Source organism: Silurus aristotelis (genome assembly GCF_946808225.1).
Source record: "Silurus aristotelis genome assembly, chromosome: 19".
Lineage (NCBI taxonomy): Eukaryota > Metazoa > Chordata > Actinopteri > Siluriformes > Siluridae > Silurus > Silurus aristotelis.
Genome location: NC_139592.1, coordinates 9,672,864 through 9,694,763, shown reverse-complemented (window position 1 = coordinate 9,694,763; position 21,900 = coordinate 9,672,864). Strand labels below are relative to the sequence as shown.

General features: G+C 38.1%; 1 protein-coding gene across 1 annotated transcript; it reads right to left on the bottom strand.

Moving 5' to 3' along the window:
• Window positions 1–3,427: 3,427 nt before the first annotated feature.
• LOC310715024 (eukaryotic translation initiation factor 4 gamma 3-like) lies at window positions 3,428–19,719 on the bottom strand. The gene is made up of 26 exons (XM_083521171.1): window positions 19,602–19,719; window positions 16,452–16,517; window positions 15,621–15,729; window positions 15,399–15,505; window positions 15,188–15,313; window positions 14,010–14,118; window positions 13,781–13,881; window positions 13,563–13,688; window positions 12,445–12,979; window positions 12,288–12,361; window positions 10,474–10,561; window positions 10,201–10,316; window positions 9,935–10,107; window positions 9,530–9,655; window positions 9,362–9,443; window positions 9,157–9,255; window positions 8,795–8,926; window positions 6,247–6,328; window positions 6,038–6,162; window positions 5,829–5,948; window positions 5,345–5,488; window positions 5,008–5,205; window positions 4,763–4,909; window positions 4,286–4,516; window positions 3,761–3,865; window positions 3,428–3,647 (listed from the first exon to the last, which is right to left on the bottom strand). Exons 1-26 carry the CDS (start codon window positions 19,674–19,676, stop codon window positions 3,510–3,512), a joined length of 3,534 nt encoding a protein of 1,177 aa, XP_083377297.1. The 5' UTR covers window positions 19,677–19,719; the 3' UTR covers window positions 3,428–3,509.
• Window positions 19,720–21,900: the final 2,181 nt, after the last annotated feature.

Below are 21,900 nucleotides of genomic sequence, written 5' to 3'. Positions count from 1 at the left end.
AAAACACAAAACTAGCTAAATAAATATAGGCATATACACTCAGCTGCTACATTGTGAAGTCATTTTTCCGTCATATTTAAAGTAGGGCTGTCAGATTTTTTTTTTTTCCAAATTTTGACGGTGCTAATTTCGAAAAATATAAAAAATTCAATAAATAAATAATAGGAAAAGATTTAAACTTACAAAGCAACACACCCTTATTTATGACATTCTTTCTTTTGTGTTACCTGCAGCACTACTCTCCAGGAATACTGATGTATGTCAGATCTGTGCATTTGCTGCATGTTCTGGTTGCTGAATATGAGTTAGTATCCTACTGGTGCTTTAAGCTTTCAAACCTCCTTCTTGTTTCTTTTTTTTTATTTCACATATTTGTATTAGTTTAACAAACTCCTGTATTGCATGTATTCATATATTACATGTATTAAATCTTTGTCGTTGTATCAATTGTTTCCTCTTTTCTGTGTGTATATTATTATCAGCATATATTCTAACCACTTATAAACCCATAATATAAAACAAATTTGATGTGAAATTAAATCTAATAGAAATCTCTCTCAGTGGTGTTTATAATTCTTATTGTAAAGTTATTTATAAATTTGTGAATATTAGTGTGAAAATATTAGAAACAGCATGGTGATTATTTGTCAGAAATATTGCATTATTGTAAAACTTCAAACCCAAAGCATTAAATAAACTAGTTAATAGGTTTATGAGCCCAGCACTCACAATCATGATAAGGTAGGAGGTAGGATAAGAATCCTCAGCTCCATCCTCAGCATTCTTCTACCGATATACCCCATGTCCCTCCTCTGCACATGTCCAAACTATCTCAATCACACCTCCCTCACCTTGTCTCCAAAATGTCCTACATGCGCTGTCTATCTAATAAACTCATTCCTAATCCTGTTCATCCTCGTCACTCCCAATGAAAACCTCAACATCTTTAGCTCTGCTACCTCCAGCTCCACCTCCACCTCCTGTCCTTTAGTCAATGCCAATGTCAGGGGTCACCAACATGGTGCACCAACATGGTCGCCCGCAAGGACCACACGAGTCATCCGCGGGCCTTTTCTAAAAAATAGCTCATCATAGCGCCACTTACCAGTGCACTGCATCTAATTTACTTTAAAAAAATCTGTCATGGATAGACCAAGAGTCGGAAACCGGAGTATGGTTGAACACAGTGTCTTTATTTAGTTTGAACATATACAAGGCAGAGGCTTGAGGAGAAGTACGAACAAGAGAGCGGGTATAAACCGTAATGCAAGTAGAATCCGAAATTCGGGTAGAATCCGTAATGTGTGTAGTCCATGGATGATCGCCAATGTGAACCGTTAAAGGCAAACCTATCTTGAGCGCTTCTTCCAGAGCGGAGCCAGGAGCATGGAAGTACAAGGAATACTAGTGGTAGGAAGTCCGGTAGATCTATCATGGAAACGGGTAGACCCGACCGTGAGTGAGGTGGAATCAGGACCTTAAAAAGGGGAAAGATAATGTGGAACAGGTGTAGGTGATTAGAGCAGGGAGAGGCTGAGTGAGAGTTAGAGCCTTCGAGAAAGGCGTGGCTGGTGAAAAATGACAATATTAAAATATAGATGACTAGATATAGATGAATATCATTCATTATTAATAATAACATATAATTAAAGGTGAATGAGGCAAATTTGTTATTTTAGAAGTGTGTATCAAACTGGTAGCTCTTCACATCAATGGGTACTTAAGAAGTAGCTCTCAGTTTCAAAAAGGTTGGCGAACCCTGCTTTAAACCATACAACATAGCAGGTCTCACCACAGTCATATAAACTTTCCCTTCCACTCTTGCAGATACGCTTCTATCACAAATTACTCCTGCCACTCTTCTTCACCCACTCCACCCTGCCTGCACTCTTTTCTTCACTTCTCTAACACACTCTCCATAACTTTGCACTGTTGACCCCAGGTACCTAAACTATCCCCCTTCACCACCTCTTCTCCCTGCAACCACACCACTCCACTGCCCTTCTCTCTTATTCACACAGGGGGCACTGTGCCGCATAACGGACTGTACCCGCATTAAGGTTCGTAACTTTCCCGGACTCGTGTTTATGTTTTGTCTCTAAATAAAGACTATGATAGAATTACTTCCGCTTTCTGTGCGTGGTCACTGCCCTGACAGTTCTCCCGGATTCCACGTTTCCATAGAGTTAGCTAAAGCAGAAGAAAAGCTGGAAGGTTTATATCAATACTAACCCTAAACATCAGACATAAAACTACGCCAATCCTCTCCAGAACCCCTAATTCTTTTCCACAGTAAACAATATTGTCCTTTAACTGGACTCATCAGAATTTCAGGGAGTCTAATTATAACTACAGTTATATGAATAATATCATTATTAACAATGTTTATTTATTTATTTCTGTGTATTTATTTATATTCAATGCCTCATTTTGACCATCTGCAAAATGCTGAACACAACTATACGCAGATCTTTCAAAGAGCAAAAATGTAATAAAAAAGTGAAAGATCATAAAGTCTGAACTGTGCTTCTGTTTCATTATAGCACATAAATGGTTTATTCATTTAAAAGACTGCTCTTCAAAAACATGTCTCTTTCAATGTAAAGTCAATACCTTGGTGATTTTGGAGATCTTGTTGGGGTGTACTGTTCTATTTTTCTTGGGCACAGCACAATGTCAAAGTCTCCTTTCTTAAAATGATTGTAAAAGAAATAAAAAAATAAGAACAATATATACAATACACTGGGTATGTGTAATTCATTACTGTACTTAAGTAGCTTTATCACTTATCTGTACTTTACTTAAGTCTTTCTATTTGGGGATACTTTTACTTTAACTTTACTACATTTTAAAGTCAGATATCTTACTTTCTACTCAAATACATTTTGTGTCAGTCGTTCCTTTTTATTTATAAGTGGATAAAAACTTAAATAGAAAAACATGCAGCAAGCCACCGATCTGGGTAGAGAGAACGCTCTGTTTTAAACTTGTTTTGATTGCTGCTTGGTGGTATCTACTTATCACAAACATACAGTTCAGCATCAGTTCAACAGCATGTGTAAGATTTTAAGAGTAATAAATGATGGAATAAACTCCTTACTTTTGAAGTCATTAAAAAGAAGATTTTGGGCTCATGATATTTTTTTATATATCAGTGTTTGATTAATATCAATCTTTTAATAGATCATTGTGCTAAGACTAACATTTAAAAAAATTTTTTTACATAAACTAACAAGAGTCTTGTGACAAAACGATAATAGGGCATTATAGCAATAATAAATGATACTACTTTGGATATTCAAGTACATTCGAAGGCAAATACCTTTACTCAAGTGAAATGGAGCACTTTTACTGGAGTAATATTCTATCGACTGTATCTCTACTTTTACTCAAGTACATGGTTTTTGTACTTCGTCCACCACTGGTACAGTAAGTGCTGTAACACACATCTCAAAAAAGAAAGGAGGCTAAGCTGTAAAGATGATTAGTCTATAGCACATATGCCTTCTCTAACCTGGCCACCTCTTTTCATTGAATAGCTGTTGGTGCACTTTTCTTTGCTCTTCCTGCTCCTCAAATATGGCATCCATGCGAATCTGCTCAAGGGTCTTAGGTCCTAGTTCAGCTCGCCGTGATACCCAGTTGTTCTGGGGAAAAAAAAAAAAAAAACCATATCAGACACATCGTCTACTGATTTCATTTCACTTCTATCAGTTAAACATATATCTAGTATATCTAGTAGACAAACAAATTCACTGACCAGGCGCAGTTCAATTATGTCCTGGAGCATGAATTGCACACGTTTTGAAGTTTTCATCTCCCTCATTATTATTTCTAGCTGCTTAAAATACATATCCATTTGTGTCTAAAAGAAAGAAAAGGAAATGGGCAACATTTCAAAAGCAGTGATCCAAGCTATTTGCCTTTTTGTTGCTACAATGAAAATCCAATGGAACTATTTTGGGAAACGTGTTTAATAGAAGACATTTATAGCTGTCAGACATTTGCAAGTTTAAAAAAGCTGATATTTGTTCACTGGAGATTCATTGTCATAAATATTATCATCACATATACTTGGCACAACAAGCAGAAGCAATTGAAAAACAATTATCAGTTATAATGATTAATGGATCGATTGATCTTCAAGACCTAGACCAAACAATGTCTTAATCCATTATTAGTATTGTATGCTAAATGTGCAATAGTAATCAACTTTTGCAGAATGGTAATTATAACAATCTCAAACAATGAAAATGCTCTAAAAAAGCTGTCTTTGGTTGATTACCTTGAATTTCTCCAGCTCTTTGCCAATGGTGGTAAAAAGAATACAGAGCCACTCAAGACTTTCCTCGTCAAGATCCGTTATTAGTTTTATCACGCAGCCATGAATGATGCGCTCTGTCAATAATTGCAACCTAAACAGCTCAGCTATTAACTTGATGTTACCAATGGATCTTCTGCAAGCTTTGGACTTTTCCTCCTCCAGCTCCTCCTGCAGCCTCTTACATTCACTGGCCTGATAAAGTACATCATCATCATTTATCATTGTCAACATTAAACAATTAAATAAATTCCATGTGCAGGAGAAATAAAGATATTTCACATGAAAATACCAGACAGAAATTCTGCAGAAGGTCTGGTTCCAAGCCTAACAACAGAATAGCTACTTGAAGTATTATTTCCAATTTCAAATTTGTTTCTGATCTCTGAAATATGCAAATTGAAAAATGAAGAGAAGCCTATTGAGAAAAACATTGCTTACAGAGGTAGCTGCTTCCAGCTCCCGCTTTTTCCTTTCAACAACTTCATCTTTCGTTTTGCTATTTAAAAACTTTTCCTGACAGCGGTCTAGAAGCAGCCTTCGAAATGTCACAACACTGGTGGGCTGGACTGCCATTGGTACTTTTAACTAAGAAATAAAAATAAAAATAATATTGTACAGTTATAATCACAAATAGATTAAAATGCACAATGCACATAAATAAGTAAATGTGATGTTTTATTTACCTTAGCTAGACATCTACACATATTGCCATACAGCACTGAGAAGTTGGGCTCGTCAATGGCTTTCTCAAAAACAATGTCGACAACACCAGTAAGGCGCTCTTCTGTATCAATGGTGAGCTCTTTCATCTGCTTCAGCAGCTGAATAAACATCTCTGGCGTCAGTTTGTTAAGGATACTGCGCACAGTCCGGAAAAGCTTCTGAACAACACACAGGAAAGCCACACGACTGCATTAAAAGAAAATATTTGCATCCAATGGATCACTTTAATGCACAGACAGTGAGCGTAAAATATTTTTTCTGCAATGACAGCATGTAACTGCAGAGTAATGTGCTAACCTGAGTTTTCTCGGCCTCGGTTTTCTCTTTCTTCATGCTAGGCTTCCAGGCATTCTCTGCCCTATTCAACTTTACCTCATTATTCATAAACACATTTTTGAAGCTCCTGCAGGTAGGAGGCTGCCTCAGACTTGCATTTAGTAACTAAAAGAGCCAACATAATAAAGCAAAAAAAATTACTGATATATTTTATATAATACTATAACACTAGTTAATAATAGGAGCACCACATAACACTTTTACTAAAAGTCAAACCGCTGAACAAAATGGAAATTCTGAAAGACACTCTGTATTTCCATATTGTCTATACTGCACTACAGGCCCATTAGATGATATAAGTGGAGACAGACAACATGGTTGCTACTTTATAAATAGTTATAGGTCTTTATCCATTTTTATATATTGTGTCAGGATAAAAAAATAATACATAGCACACTTATGCATGTCAGGTGAGTGTCGGGTAGGACTGTACTCAGGAACTCACTGGTGCTCCTCTTTTTGCAGGACTCTGCCTGTTAAAGACTACAAAGTCTGGGGTAAAGTCTGGGGCTGTGGAGATGAGCCCCTGTGGGTCCAGCCGCAAGGACAGCCTTTTTTGGTTTATCTGTAATAGCAGAGAGTGAATCAATAATCAAACAATTTTCCTTATTTGGTTTTGAAGTTTCAATAAAGCCCATGTCTCAGGAGGCTTACTTTGTCTAGTACCACATTAGATATGGGTGCTAGCCCCTTTGGCTTCTGCACAGAGGCAGGGATGTATTGAAGGCTCAAAAGAAAGTTTCTACTGTATTGTCTACTCCCATCCTTCAGCACAGGCCCTGAGGGAAGAAGTGTGCAAAAGCAGATGTAAAATGCAGTGAAATAGATTAATAAGTGTGCTAATCAGAAGAAGTAGGATTTACTTTGAATTGTGTTGCTGTCCCTGGTCACAGACAACACACTGTAATTCTTGACTGTAGCTTCTACAGCTGGCTTCGGCTTATCCTAAAACACAAACACAAATTAAATCTTGCTTGTATTGGGAAAAACCTTGCAGGTCTACAGTGAGGCTGTAGTGTAAAGTTAGGTTCCAATCTGTGAGTTAAGGGATTCGAGATATAAACAAGAGAAATTTAGGCAAAGAATACACGAAGTAAGAGCAACAATGCAATAGTGAGTGTTCCCTTTATAGAGAGATTTTCCTGAGTTGCTGTGCAGCATCATTATTAACTAGGATGTGCTTGAGCTCTGAATCTCTGAATAAGGAACAGCAGGGGCAATCAAAAAGAAAAACAACTGTGAGGCAGAACTAAGGTGAAGGCAGATGAAAGAGGAGGTAAGGGAAGTCAAATATTAGACAAAACTTAAAATATATTTAAAAATAGTACATATGCCACACATACTGGAAAATGAACAAAGATGCTGTCACATTTCAGATGAGCAGCTGCACAAGAAAAGTTAATACAGTGGAACCCGGTTATGTCGATGTCCTAGGGGGACAGAGGTGGGAAGTAACGGAGTACAAATACTTTGTTACTGTACTTAACTAGATGTTTCTGGTATCGGTACTTTACTCCACTATTTATTTTTTAGACAACTTTTTACTTTTACTCATTACATTTTTACACAAATATCTGTACTTTTTACTTCTTACATTTTCAAAACCGGCTCGTTACTTTCGTTTTAATCCACTGATTTGGTGAAATATATTTTTTTATTTTCACTGCGCGCCGATTTCAGTCGAACAACCGATTTCCTGTTACTACGCGTCTTTTTCAATCCGCTGGTGTATAAATTCCTGACTCTCTTTACAAAGATAAGAATCAGCAGGCAGAAGGCAGTAAGAAGTTTGGGGTTAATGTGGATGAGACAGAGGGAGTCAGTGATGTAAACATGACTGAGAACAGACACATTCATGATCATCATCATCTTTTCTCTGCTTGTGTTCTATATGTGGATCTTCAGCCTGGACACATTCATCAGGTAACAACATGTTTAATTTGTTTTGTATTAATATATATATATTTGGCTGTCAAAATTAAAATTATTGTTAACGGCACTAAATGTTATTAACGCGCCATCAATTCAGCATTTCTGTTTTTACCATTTTTATAAAAAAATGTAAATACATAAAACATTTTCTAAATATAAAAGAGGCGAAATTAAAACCTTCGGGAAAAAATACATTTATCTACGACATCCTTTCTTTACTTAGATGTAAAATAAATGATTAAACTCCAGATAAAAATATTTTTAATCAGTAAACTTTTGTTTTATTTATGCGCCAAGTCTCAAATCAAACAGAAAATCCGCCATTTTTTACACAATTAACCCTCTAGGCGGCGTTTTGTGGGTTTTTCCCTCATAATGGCGACACAAACAACTTTTTACTTAAGTACATGTCAGAGCCAAGACTTCTTTACTTTCACTTAAATAAAAAAGTTTAATCAGTACTTCAACTTTTACCCGAGTATTTTAAAACATGAGTATCTGTACTTCTACTTAAGTAAAGGATGTGTGTACTTTTGCCACCTCTGTAGGGGGTTGCCAAAAAGCATCGAGGTAACCGATGATCGAGATAAACGAAAATCAAAATGGCGGCAGTATATTAACGTGCTTGAAATTTCTTTATGTACATGATGTGCGTTAATAAATGAGAATGTGCATGCACGTGTTTTTGAAAGGTTTTTTTTACACAACAGCGTTGCCGCGATTTGTTTGATGAAGGCATGCTATAAAAATTTACATAATGTTTGTTAACTGTCAGGAATCCACCTGCCACGCCCCCTTCAGCCCCCTTCAGCGTGGCAGGTGTTTTCTAGGCCGCTTTCTCTGAAGCTCCCGGCTTTAATCGCGCGCATATGGTGCTCGTTTAGCATCATCACCAGCTCCTATTTAAACTTCCACACTCTCACTGTCCGTTATTGGTGGTATATGTTGGTTCACGGCGGTCGTTGTTATCACTCATGCGTTTCCCGGTACGTGTCTTCCCACCGGCACTGTCTCACCGGCTGCTCTTTTCTTTCCAAAGCCGCGCCGCGCCCCTACTAACACTACGAACACTAGCACTAACTAACAGCAGAGATTCACCAGTATACAATACAACACCTGTAGCAGCTGTAAGGTTTAATTTTTCCGCGAGTCGACATAAAAGTCCAGAGTCCTGCAAAAAAACATAACCATTAAAAATGCTTAGAAAAAGCGAGAATTTGGCGGTTCCACTTTAAAAACGTCGACTTAATAGGGTTGTCGAGGTAACCGAGGTCGAGATAAGTGGGTTCCACTGTATTCATATACTGTGTAGCAAATAAAGCAAATGAAGGGTAAAATCAATTGAAAAATTTGTCCATTACTAGGTTCAGTAATACATTGTCAAGCTGCTGCAAGTGTTTCAGTGTTGTATGAGTGTGCTATTAGCCAGAGGTAGCTGCTTCCTAAACTCTGAATGAAACTACTTCAACTGCTTTTTACCTTTACCCATTTGAAGATTTGTTCATTGCTTGCCACCTCCTCCAGTTCTTCAAGTGGCTTGTTCAGCTTTTTGGGTGAGAGTGTTCTCATAGAGACAAGGTCAAACGGATCAGATAAAGTGAATTCTAATTTCTGGCAAAAGTGAAAAAATAAAGCATATTGTAAGAACTGGTTGAGGCTCTTTGTGTAGTCAAAGACAATATTTGTGGTGGTTTAGAAATAAAATTCCTTTTAAAACTTCTCTGTAACAACCAGCCAAAAATATGGTTAGTTATATGGTTAGTGAATTTACTGCCCACTGCATCCTGTTTAGTCCAGATATTCCAGTGCTGTCCAAATCTAGTGTGTAGGCAACAGCTCACCTGCTCAGTAATGAAGCTGTGCACATCCTCTGTTTCAGGGAGGAAATCAGTCCAGCTCAGTCCAGAGTCCCTCCATAAGACCCCCACTTCCCTTTGGCTCTAAAGCAAAGAAAATAAAACAGAGATATTACAATAGAAAATCAGACAATTTCACCTTGTATGAAAATATCCTTAATTATATTTCATATAAGATCAGACAGCTTACCATTTGTTTGCATAGAAGGTGTAATATTTCAGAAAATAATATGCCAACTCCTGCCACAGGAAGTAATGGTTTGCTAAATTCACTGCAAATAAATAAAAGACAATCAGCAAAACTTAGTCCTTTTTAACAAACATGTATATGTATATTCCTGAATGTATCTGTAAATACCTAAATAATTCTCTCATTGGGATTTCTCCTGCCTGGAGCACAGGAATAACTAACTGCGCTAAATATGGCCATAAATAAGGAATGTCAATAGCCATATCATCAGCTATCTCAAGGGTTTTTGAAAACCTGTGTAAACAAGGATGAAAGGAAAATGGAGAAGAGAAGATAAAAGAAGAAGAGAAGAGAAAATAAAAAAATTAATAGTAATAATAAAAGTTATAATAATAATTCAGTGAGGATTATGATTATTTAATAAAGTATTTTAAGTTTTAGAATACATGGGACATGTCCCATTTGACATAAATATGTTATAAAGCTGTCAACATCTCATGAAGCACACAGTAGTGTCTCTAGCACTAGAGAGGCACAATTAGACAGAGCTGTGTGATACAGAATGCCACTCACCCTTTAAAAAACTGAGATTTGGAGAGGCTCCCAGTCTGCAGCAGCTGATGGAACAGCTGGCCCATATGGTAGCGTGTGATCTGGCTTCTCTCCAGCGTGGTCTCCACACCCACCCGAACAAAAACATACAGCATTGTGGCTTGTTCCAGTTCGTCCACACACTGTATGGCCTCCTGCACCCAATGATGTGACGCAGTAAAATAAAATAACCATGTGTAATAAAATAATGTGATACACTTTTATAAAGCACTGCAGGAGAGAACTACCTTGAAATCAAATAAGTGCAAAAACTCAATGATAATGGACTTGGATCGTTTCTCCAGCTCCTTCTCTAATAATGCAAGCTTGTCTGTGGTCGAGGCTGGCACTGCTTCAAGTTTTACTGCCACATAAGGGACATGATGTGTCATCACAAATAATGCTTAAGCATTAAATTGAGTACAGCCAAGTTTCAATGAATGGTTGTGTTATATTTCTCAAAGAATAAGGTTAATAAGGATAATAAAGGACAAAGACTACAAACTACATTCACTTCTAACCTGATTCACAGGCTTTGGCTCCAGCTCCTCCATTGCAGGCCTTCTTCAGCTGTTTTTGTTCCAAGTACAACTTATCATCTATTGCTAACTACACACAAACACAATTTTTGTTCAATTAGAATAAGAGTATGCTCCACATAAACCTGGTACACAAGGTGAAAGAAAGGCATTTTTGTACTTGACACAGGTCAGTGGTGGGCCATCAAGGCCAGCAAAGCCTTCTCACTAAACACTATCAAAAGCACTGACCTACATTTACAACCTAAATTCTAATATTTGTTTCATGAAATTGTATTAAATTATTCCCAACAGTTTCTCTTGGCTGCACTGCTTCCAGTACGTGTATGTGGATTTTAAGATTTTTGTCCAATCAGATTTTAGCTTCTATGTGCTGACATTTTAATCTAATATGCCCAGGGCCTTTAAAGTTAGTCCTGCTGGACTTTATATCTTAGAATATATTATCAATGAGTCTTTTTCTTTAACCAATCAGATTTCAAATTCGCCTTACAGGGCCAGCTAACTGGCCCAGAATAGCGTTAGCATTTTTCCGTTCTCTGATTGGTTGGTCAAAGGCAAACTATTACAGCCAAGATCAACTAGCGAAACACGTCTGTAGTGCTCTGCACACATTAATACATCTGAGTTACACTTTTTTATGCCCACAATGGCTGACTGAGGAAGAGAAATTGATTTGGTCTCAGACATACTTAAAAAAAATTTTTCAAGAAAAGCTAGACAGCGTGAGGAGAGGTCGGCCAACCCCAAAGCTAGCTAGCTTGTCCCAGCCCGAGAAAAGGTTTGTTCACCACTTCCAGACCAGTGAATACGAGCGGTACCACTGGCTTACAGCCTCTGAGGAACGGTGCAAATTATGAGTATGCGTCTCTGGTAAATAGGTTGTAGTTTTTTTTACTTTTTTTTTTTTTATGTCATGTTATTAGACAAATATTGATTCAGAACTGCACCAGACGATGTACGTGGCACAGTTGCGGTTGTAGTGTAGAGGTTTGAAGTTGTCTTTATTGGGTTTCTTACTTTAGTAAAATGGTATTTACCCTCCATATCCGAAATGCCTCTCTCTCTGTAACGCCACGCGTTGTTATATTACATTTTTGTATAGTATTGATGGTTTCTATAATTGCAAAGTGATAGTGGTGGTATTAAGAGGTGGATTAAGTTGAGTAAGTCCCCACTGAAGGCCCAGGCACCAAATGCAAGGCCCCGCCACACATGTACACATGTACATTACAGCATAGTGAAATTCTTTCTTTGCGTATCCCAGCGATGTTGGGAGGCTAGGGTCAGAGCACAGCGTCAGCCATGATACAGTGCACCTGGGGCACAAAGAGTTGAGGGTATGCTCAAGGGCCCAAGAGTGGCTGCTTGGCAATACTGGGGCTTGAAGCACCGACCTTACAACCAGTAACTCAGAGAAACTCTGACCTAACACCTCCCCTGACAAAAGTGTACTTTAATGGATTAAAGATAATTTAAGGAATGTTATGGAATTTCACTTTAAATGAATGTGTGAGAAAAACTCAAAAGGAACAGTCTAGCTAGTAAGTAAAACAGTATGCAAACAGTTAAATGTTAAATGTTTTCCTTGTTAAATGCCACAGCTTTTTCTACATCACTCATTGTTATTTACTGTTTTTTAAGGTATATACAATTCAATGAAGTGAATAATTTCAGAAGAAGGTGGAGATCTTTGGCCTGTTCGATAAAAATATCTAAATCTGTGATTCAAATGTTTGAGTTAATCTACATCTAGAGCTTTAAATGGTGAGGCCAAGAATGTGTCCTAAACTCACCTTTCTGTCAGGACACTGTGTCTGCTCTACAAGAACCTCCTCTTTTGGCTTTTTCCAGGTCTTTGATACCCTATCTGCAGAAACACAACAGATAAACACCTACTTTGCAGACCTCTGTGGTTACATCCTATTACAACATCTGATGTATGTTATATACCTTGATGTGAACTAAGATTGGACTGTAATGTGGGCTCCACTTTTTCTTCCACCACTGACTCTTTTCCAGCATTTTTGAGCTCTGGCCCAGTTGAGGCTTTTCTGGCTGGACTTATCCCTAAAGGAGCCTGGCTAGGGTGACTGAGACCTGGAGAATGTGTGGGAACAGCACTAACGGCAGCAGCAACAATAGGGTTGGGCAGAGAAGGGGTCATGGTGCCTGAAGAAACATTTTCCCGAAATGGAGGAGCCCTTGAATCCAAACTGTAGGTCTTCAAAATAGAAGTGGAATTTATGAATGATTGGGACGCAGGGGGCCATTCGGAGTCATCATTAAAAGTATCTGTTTCAGCCATTCCACTGATGGCTTTTTTTTTATGCTCAGGCTCTGGTTTCTCTGGCTCTGGTGTGACATCTTTGGCAGGACTGGGCTCAGCCAGAGAGGTGAGCTTTTTTGTTGCATTCAATGCAGCGTATTTTATTACATAACGGTCAAGCTTTGTCTTGTCATCTGTATCCAGCACAATAGGACACAACTACAAGAGGGTAAAAGCAAAACTAAGAGTTTATAATAATGCAATAGGGAGTGTTGTCATTACAGAGAAAGATTTCACTGTGCTTCATCATTATTATACAGCATGTGCTTTGGCTATCTCTGTATAGAGAACACCATGGGAAATCAGAATGAGACAAGAGGAAAGATAAAACCAATATTTTTTTTTTAAAGTAAAATGGACACATTTCCTGGAAAATGGACAAAAATGCTGCTAAGTAAATTGGACACATTCTGTTTCATAGAAGAAAGGATATCAGTAGCTATGAACAGAACTTTTATTTATTTATTTACTGTTAAGCAAATAAAGCACTTGAAGGGCAAAATGAAGTTGAAATTGGCCAAACAAAAAAATACCAGCAACTGTAATGTCCCTTACTAGGTTCAATAATAAATCGTCAACACTTTCTTATAAACATGTTTTTTTTTCAATATTGGAAATATTGTTTCAATACTGAAATAATATTAGAACAAAAGCGCTACTATATTCAGTGTTATAGTGTTTTATGAGTAAGCTATTAGCCAGAGGAAGCTAATTCATCTGTGCAGGTGTGTGGATATGTTACCTGTGGAGGAGTAGAGATGGAGGAGGGTTGTCCCACTAGCGGAGTGGGGTTCTGACTCATGACAACTTCTGACATGATCTCTTCTTTGCTGTCCATGCTGTCCTGGTCATAGTCTCGGACAAAGACCTTAATTGAAAATATAAAGCACAGGGTCAAAGATAAATAAACTCAGAATTCAGGAAATGAATCAATACTAAAACATGGAGTTTCACACTAACTGTTTTATTACTCCTCTTGGCAGGTGCAAGTGGCTGCACTGGAGGGACTATTATGGATGGATACGGGGTGTAGATGGCCTGACCAGTATAGTTTGGAGTCCCTGCAGGTGACAGTAGCAAAAACAGTATAAGTTCATCACGGTTCCTCATGTAAACCATGACGATTATAACATCAACAAGAAAAATGACACTTTTTGTAACTATGACTGGAAATGCAGGATGAACTTACTTGGAGGAAACTCTCCAGGAGTAGGTATAGGGTAGAAGGTACTGAGTCCAGGGGGATGGTCTGAATACTGTTGAGGAGGCACCACATATGGAGGAACACTCTGGTGATACTGTAATACATACAAAAAAAGAATCATTCAGAAATTACTGATATAGCTATTTTAAGGTTGATGTGGTCAATGTTTGGACACATTGTAACTAATGCAAAGCACCAGGGTACATATATGACCCTTGACCTTTGTCACTGCTACACCCACATAAAAGACTGCAACTAGAGTCTGGGGAAAAAGGGAGAATCCGAAAAAAACTGAGATCGGAATGCTAAAGTGAGGCAGGGAAAGTGAGTCATGTTAGATAAGGCAGGGTAGGTGAGGTAAGCTAGGTAAAGTTAGGTGACGGAAGGTTAAGAACGGTAGGTAGAATGTATTTTCTGAGTAGCACACATTAGAATACACATATCGTTTTGGGCTGAACTTAGTAATAGTATCATTCATATAAATTTCATTAAGTAAATAGTGTGATTTTGTACAATTCTATGAATTATACTTCATGCATAATCTTAGAGCCGTCTCCTCTTTGAAACATGGCCAATTTTATTCACACAGAAATAGAGAAGTGGGTAGAGAAAGAATAGCTAGAAAAGGGGTTGCAGAGAAACAAGAATTCACACAACCACAAGAAGAAGAAGAAATTAAGAGTAACAATGTGAGTGAGTGCTCCCTTTACAGAGAGTGATTTTCCTCTGAGGCGTTTTGGCTATCTCTGTACAGAGAAGACCATGAAAAAATCAGAAAGACAAACAGCTGAGAGGCAGAACTAAGATAAAGGCAGATGAAAGAATAGGTAAGGGAAGTCAAATATCAAACAAATCCAAAAAGATATTTTGAAATAGTACAATGACCATATTTGCCTGGAAAATGGACACTGATGTTTCCAAGTAAATTGGACTAACACATTCTGTTTCATAGGAGAAAGCATTCATCAGTAGCTATGCAACAGAAGTTTAATTTATTCAACTGCTGTTTAGCAAAATAAAGCTCATGAAGTTTAAAATCAAGTTGGCCAAACATAATATTAGAACAAAAGCGCTACTATAAGCAGTGCTATAGTGTTTTATGGGTGAACTATTAGCCAGAAGAAGCTAATTCATCTGTGAAAGTGTGTGATTGAATATGTTACCTGTGGATAAGTAGAGATGGAGGAGAGTGGTCCCATTGACAGAGTGGGGTTCTGAATCCTGCCAACTCCTGACATGATCTCTTCTTTGCTGTCCATGCTGTGCTGGTCAGGGTCTTGGACAAAGATCTTAATAGGAAAAAAAAACCAAGGTCAAAGATAAATATTTATTTAGAAAATTAATAAATGCTAAAACAAAGAGTTTCGCACTCACCGTTTTCTTCTCCCTTTTGGCAGGTGGAGGTTGTTGCAGTGGGGGGACAATCATGGATGGAGATGGGATGTACATGGCCTGACCAGCATAGTTTGGAGTCCCTGTAACTGACATTATTAATAAAGGAACAATTTACTGTCCAACATGTAAACCATGAGGATTATGACATCCAACAAGAAAAATAACACTTTTTGTATGACTGGAAAGGCAGGATGAACTTACCGTATGATGGAGTAAACGCTTCAGAAGTAGGTCCGGGGTAGAAGGTATCGAGTCCTGTGGGATGGACTGAGTACCACTGAGAAGGCACCACATATGAAGTAGCACTCTGCTGATACAGTAACACATACCACAAAGAATAATTCTAAGTATGGCACAAAAACTACTGATATAGCTATTTTAAGATTGATGTGGATAATGTTTGAAACTTATTGCAGTGCTGAAAGGAGCTTGCCCCTGTGTCCCTCATTACATATGGCACATTTAGGTGAGGTAAGCTAGGTGAGGTGAGGTAGGTTAAGAAAGGTAGGTAGAATGTATTTTCTGATTTGCACACATATCGTTTTAGTCCGAACTTAGTAATGGTGTTGTTCATGTAGAGTTCATCAAGTAAATTGAGGTGTGTTATTAATCTATACTATACTATATCTTTATGCTATGTATAACCTTCACTCTGTTTAATCCAATCAGAGGTGTGGCTAGTTGCACTCACACTCCTCAATACTGACATTTTACCTTTTGATTTTAGTAGTCAGTTATGTTTTATAGATAGTTTTAAAACAAAACTACAGTTATGTCTTCGATGATATGGCAGCTTAGTGGTGCTGGGATCTGAACTCATGGCCTTCCTGTCAAAAGTCCAACCACTTTCCATTCATTCCTATTTATTTAGTTCCCTTAAAGACAGAGCAAGTGATGAATGTCATTATAAAATTAGCCCTTTCGGCAGCAGCAAGTAAAATCTAAATGAACAGTGTCTTTAGGTGATGCCATAACGATGGGCTTCAGTTTAATCTGTATTAAAAAAAAGCGTGTCTGTGAACTGTACATTACCAGCATTTGTTCATCTTGAGGACACACTATCACGTTTACTATGACAGGAACATATGTTACTGCATTCTGTTGATAGGAACAACATCAAAATGTCTGTCAGTTCATCTGATATTATACAGTGGGTACGGAAAGTATTCAGACCCCCTTAAATTTTTCACTCTTTGTTATATTGCAGCCATTTGCTAAAATCATTTAGGTTCATTCTTCTTCCTCATGAATGTACACATAGCACCCCATACTGACAGAAAAACACAGAATTGTTGACATTGTTGCAGATTTATTAAAAAAAGAAAAACTGAAATATCACATGGTCCTAAGTATTCAGACCCTTTGCTCAGTATTTAGTAGAAGCCCCCTTTTGATCTAATACAGCCAGGAGTCTTTTTGGGAAAGATGCAACAAGTCTTTCACACCTGGATTTGGGGATTCTCTGCCATTCCTCCTTGCAGATCCTCTCCAGTTCTGTCAGGTTGGATGGTAAACATTGGTGGACAGCCATTTTTAGGTCTCTCCAGAGATGCTCAATTGGGTTTAAGTCAGGGCTCTGGCTGGGCCATTCAAGAACAGTCACGGAGTTGTTGTGAAGCCACTCCTTCGTTATTTTAGCTGTGTGCTTAGGGTCATTGTCTTGTTGGAAGGTAAACCTTCGGCCCAGTCTGAGGTACAGAGCACTCTGGAGAAGGTTTTTGTCCAGGATATCCCTGTACTTGGCCGCATTCATCTTTCCCTCGATTGCAACCAGTCGTCCTGTCCCTGCAGCTGAAAAACACCCCCACAGCATGATGCTGCCACCACCATGCTTCACTGTTGGGACTGTATTGGACAGGTGATGAGCAGTGCCTGGTTTTCTCCACACATACCGCTTAGAATTAAGGCCAAAAAGTTCTATTTTGGTCTCATCAGACCAGAGAATCTTATTTCTCCTTATCTTGGAGTCCTTCAGGTGTTTTTTAGCAAACTCCATGCGGGCTTTCATGTGTCTTACACTGAGGAGAGGCTTCCGTCGGGCCACTCTGCCATAAAGCCCCGACTGCTGGAGGGCTGCAGTGATGGTTGACTTTCTACAACTTTCTCCCATCTCCTGACTGCATCTCTGGAGCTCAGCCACAGTGATCTTTGGGTTCTTCTTTACCTCTCTCACCAAGGCTCTTCTCCCCCGATAGCTCAGTTTGGCCGGACGGCCAGCTCTAGGAAGGGTTCTGGTCGTCCCAAACGTCTTCCATTTGAGGATTACGGAGGCCACTGTGCTCTTAGGAACCTTAAGTGCAGCAGAAATCTTTTTGTAACCTTGGCCAGATCTGTGCCTTGCCATAATTCTGTCTCTGAGCTCTTCAGGCAGTTCCTTTGACCTCATGATTCTCATTTGCTCTGACATGCATTGTGATCTGGAAGGTCTTATATAGACAGGTGTGTGGCTTTCCTAATCAAGTCCAATCAGTATAATTAAACACAGCTGAACTCAAATGAAGGTGTAGAACCATCTCAAGGATGATCAGAAGAAATGGAAAGCACCTGAGTTAAATATATGAGTGTCACAGCAAAGGGTCTGAATACTTAGGACCATGTGATATTTCAGTTTTTCTTTTTTAATAAATCTGCAACAATTATAACAATTCTGTGTTTTTCTGTCAGTATGGGGTGCTATGTGTACATTCATGAGGAAGAAGAATGAACTTAAATGATTTTAGCAAATGGCTGCAATATAACAAAGAGTGAAGAATTTAAGGGGGTCTGAATACTTTCCGTACCCACTGTATATAACAGCAGGATTTGCTAAAAATTTTTTCTTTCCTAAATAATGTCTTTGGCTTGCTGTTGACCAAAGGATGTGTTTGTACGGTACATTCAAACATAGTAAGTCTTGTTAGTAAGTGTGTAGTAAAAAAAAAAAAAAACCACAAATGCATTTATCAAATTTTTCTTTAAAAAGTATTTATATCTGATCGAAGTCAGATCAACTAATGTTACTGTTTTAAAAAAGATTTTTTCTGGGTTTTTTTTTTTTTTTTTTTCATCAAAAATCAAACAAAGTTTTTTTTTTATTTGCTTAATAGCAGATAACAAAATGTGGAGAGACTCTGGGCTGCTTTTTTAAACAATTGCTAAATGCAAAATGTGTTTACACACACACACAAAAAAACAGCGAGTGAGGAGCTGTTTGTTAAAATGCACACACACATAAGCATGTAGTGGTGGACGAAGTACACAAACCATGTAGAGATACAGTAGGTAAAATATCGCTCCAGCAAAAGTAAAAGCACTCGCTTTAAACTTTCACTTGAGTAAAAGTACTAAGGTTTTTGCCTTCAAATGTACTTAAGTTTCCAAAGCACTATGATTTATTACGATTATGATTTATTATTATTTTATAATGTCCTAATATCATTTTTGTCACAAGACTCTTTGCCTAATCGTTTATAAAAAAGACTGTAATGTTACTCTTAGCACACCAATCTATTAATAGATTGATATTAATTATTCAAACACTAATTGATATCTATTACAATTATTATAAGCCTAAAATCTTCTTTTTAACTACTTAAAAAAATCGTGCAAATAAGACCATGGGTGTCATTTATTACACTCAAAATGTTCTGCTGCTGTTGAACTGACCTGAACTGTATGTTATGTGTAAGTAGATGCCACTAAGCAGCAATCAAAACTAATTTAAAACAGTGCTTGACCACTAAAGCTTTTATCCACTCATAAAATGTAGTTGAGTAAAAAGCTTTCTTTCGGCTTCTCCCGTTAGGGGTCGCCACAGCCGCATGTTTTGATTTTGCACGTTTTTACGCTGGATGCCACCATCCCATTTATCCGGGCGTGGAACCGGCACCGGCTTGTGCAACCTTAATGGCTGAGGATGGTTCCCTGACCCGGGATCGAACCCGGGTCGCAGTGGTGAGAGCGCCGCATCCTAACCACTAGACCACCAGGGGACCTCACTAAAATGTAGTTGAGTAAAAACGAAAATATGTGACTTTGAAATGTATTGGAGTTTTCACAAACGGAAATATTTCAGTAAAGTACAGATGCTCGATAAAGCTACTTAAGTACAGTAGCGATTAACATTTACTTCGTACTGTTACTAACCACAGTTAGCATGTCTTAACTAGTTGCTAGTAGCTAAAAAGGAGAAAGAAATCTCACCATTGTCGAGGAAGATCCTCTCAAGAGACTCTCATATGTATTTTCATGTTCAAATCCCAGCTGATTTTCGCTCATTTTCTTCTAAAAAAACAACATCTAAAAGCTCATAGGTCTTTACTCTAATCACGTCCTCACTCACTGACGAATTTTTAGAGTCTGAAGTTGACCAACGTGTACACGTTACTATGGCAACAGGTGACGCTTCCATTTATTGATGGGGTTAAGAAAATTGCTGCATCAATCAGGGATGCTGACGTCACATGAAAGGCGGGGCTTTTAGTATGACTCTTGAGCACGCCTCTACATGAGCTTCCGTAGTGTTTCTTCATTGACAAAATACTTACAGTAGATCAAAATAAATGGACTCGAGAAGAAATACCTTGCCTACCACATTGCCAAAAAAAACACTCAGAGAGGCAACTCAAGAAAAAAAGTTTTGCAAGAAATGCGAATCATTCATCACGCTGAAAACAACCGGGCATGAAAAAACGCACTTCACCTGTGTTCTGAGCTGCACGGCATAGAGAGAAAAGCTTTACTGATGGTGATTTTTAAACGCACGACGATAGAAAAACTCCCGATAGAAATTGTTGTGAAAGGAAGGAGGAAGACAGTGAACAATGACTTTCTTGGTAGGCTACTGTTTAGATACAAGCCGTGTAACAGACACTGTCTTTCGTTAAAGCCTGTGTAAAGTTCATTAGTTTCAATTTAGGCTTAAATTTGGGTGCGCTTAATAGTTCGGAAATGACGGTAGTCTATCGAGATTTTAGATTTTTTTTTTTGGCCCGCGAGATCATATCAAATTTGTATTAGCGCTGGCCCGCCAGTACATAGCGCATACACCGCTAATACTACAAATCCCAGAATGCTTTGTTGGTGCGTCAGTCGAGACCGCTGAAAAACTCCGCGTATTTAGCGCTGAATTTTGAGATTTACCGACTTTGAAGCCCAGAAATGCAGATTTGAACTGCTCAGTAATCCGTTTGTGATTGACGTGAAAAGCGCACCAACCAACCTCCAAATGGAGCTGATTGAACTCCAGTGTAGAGACACGCTCAAGTCAAAGTACGACTCTGTGTGTGCTGCACCGTTTCCATGTTTCCTCCCCGACACACTGCACAACTCCGTGCCCAAGCTGCTCACACACTCTCTGTGTTCACCAGCACATATCTGTGTGAGCAACTGTTCTCTTTGATGAAGATGAGCAAAACACCACTCAGGAGTCTCACTAATGAACACCTTCACTCAATCCTGAGGATTTTCTCAGCTCAGAGCCTAAACCCCACACATGATGCACCTGCATCTAAGAAGAGTTGCAGGTATCTGGTTTGAACCAATGTGCATCAGAGTAAATCAGAATGTAGCAAACTGAGCTTGAATGAATGTCGTCTTTATTCACTTTTTCTACTCCAAGGCATGGACTATTAATGATTGAAAGATTGCTTTTTTTTATTGAAGGAAATGATTATTATTTTTGGTTGTTTTGTTGTTGCCCTGTGAAAAAAGATTTACATTATAAAGGAATTCGAAAGGCTACAGATAGAGAGAGACATAATAAGAAACAAATACTGCTGATGTGTGTTTTATTTTAAATCTTATTTCTCATGTGTTTATAATATTAAACTTTGGTTGTTCCAGATTTAATGTTTATGCAAAACTAAAGTTTGCTTCCATATGAAAAGCTTCAACATTACAGATCTGGAGAGACAGAAAACATGCACAATTGCAGTCAATTTTTCAATAAATATTGAGTTTGGCCCACAACTTTGTCCCAGTTTTTAATTCTGGCCCACTGTGAATTTGAGTTTGACACCCCTGCCCTAATAGATAGATAAATAAATATTAATAATAATAATAAAACACACAGATATTACACAGATATAATTTTTTTTTAGACAGAAAAATTGCAGCTCCCCGGTTAGTTGCATTTGTTACAGGGAACTCTTGCCCAGACCAATATGGGGAACATGTTGACGTATCACAGCAAAGGACCAGCAATGAACAATTAGGCATCTAGGTATTTTATATGACTATGGTCTAAGCCGTGAACCAACAAACTGGGTCTGAGGGGAATCACAACATTACACAGGTTGATTTGAAGAAAAGAAGGAGATTTCACTGAGAAAAAAACCTACAATCCCATGAGGCATTGTTAATGACATATCAAATTTAAAAGATAAAATGCAAAGTATTCATTTCAAAATGTTTATTATATTTATCAAAACTATATATTTATGGTTAATTGCAAAGTGTGTGTGTGTGTGTGTGTGTGTGTGTGTATGTGTGTGTGTGTGTC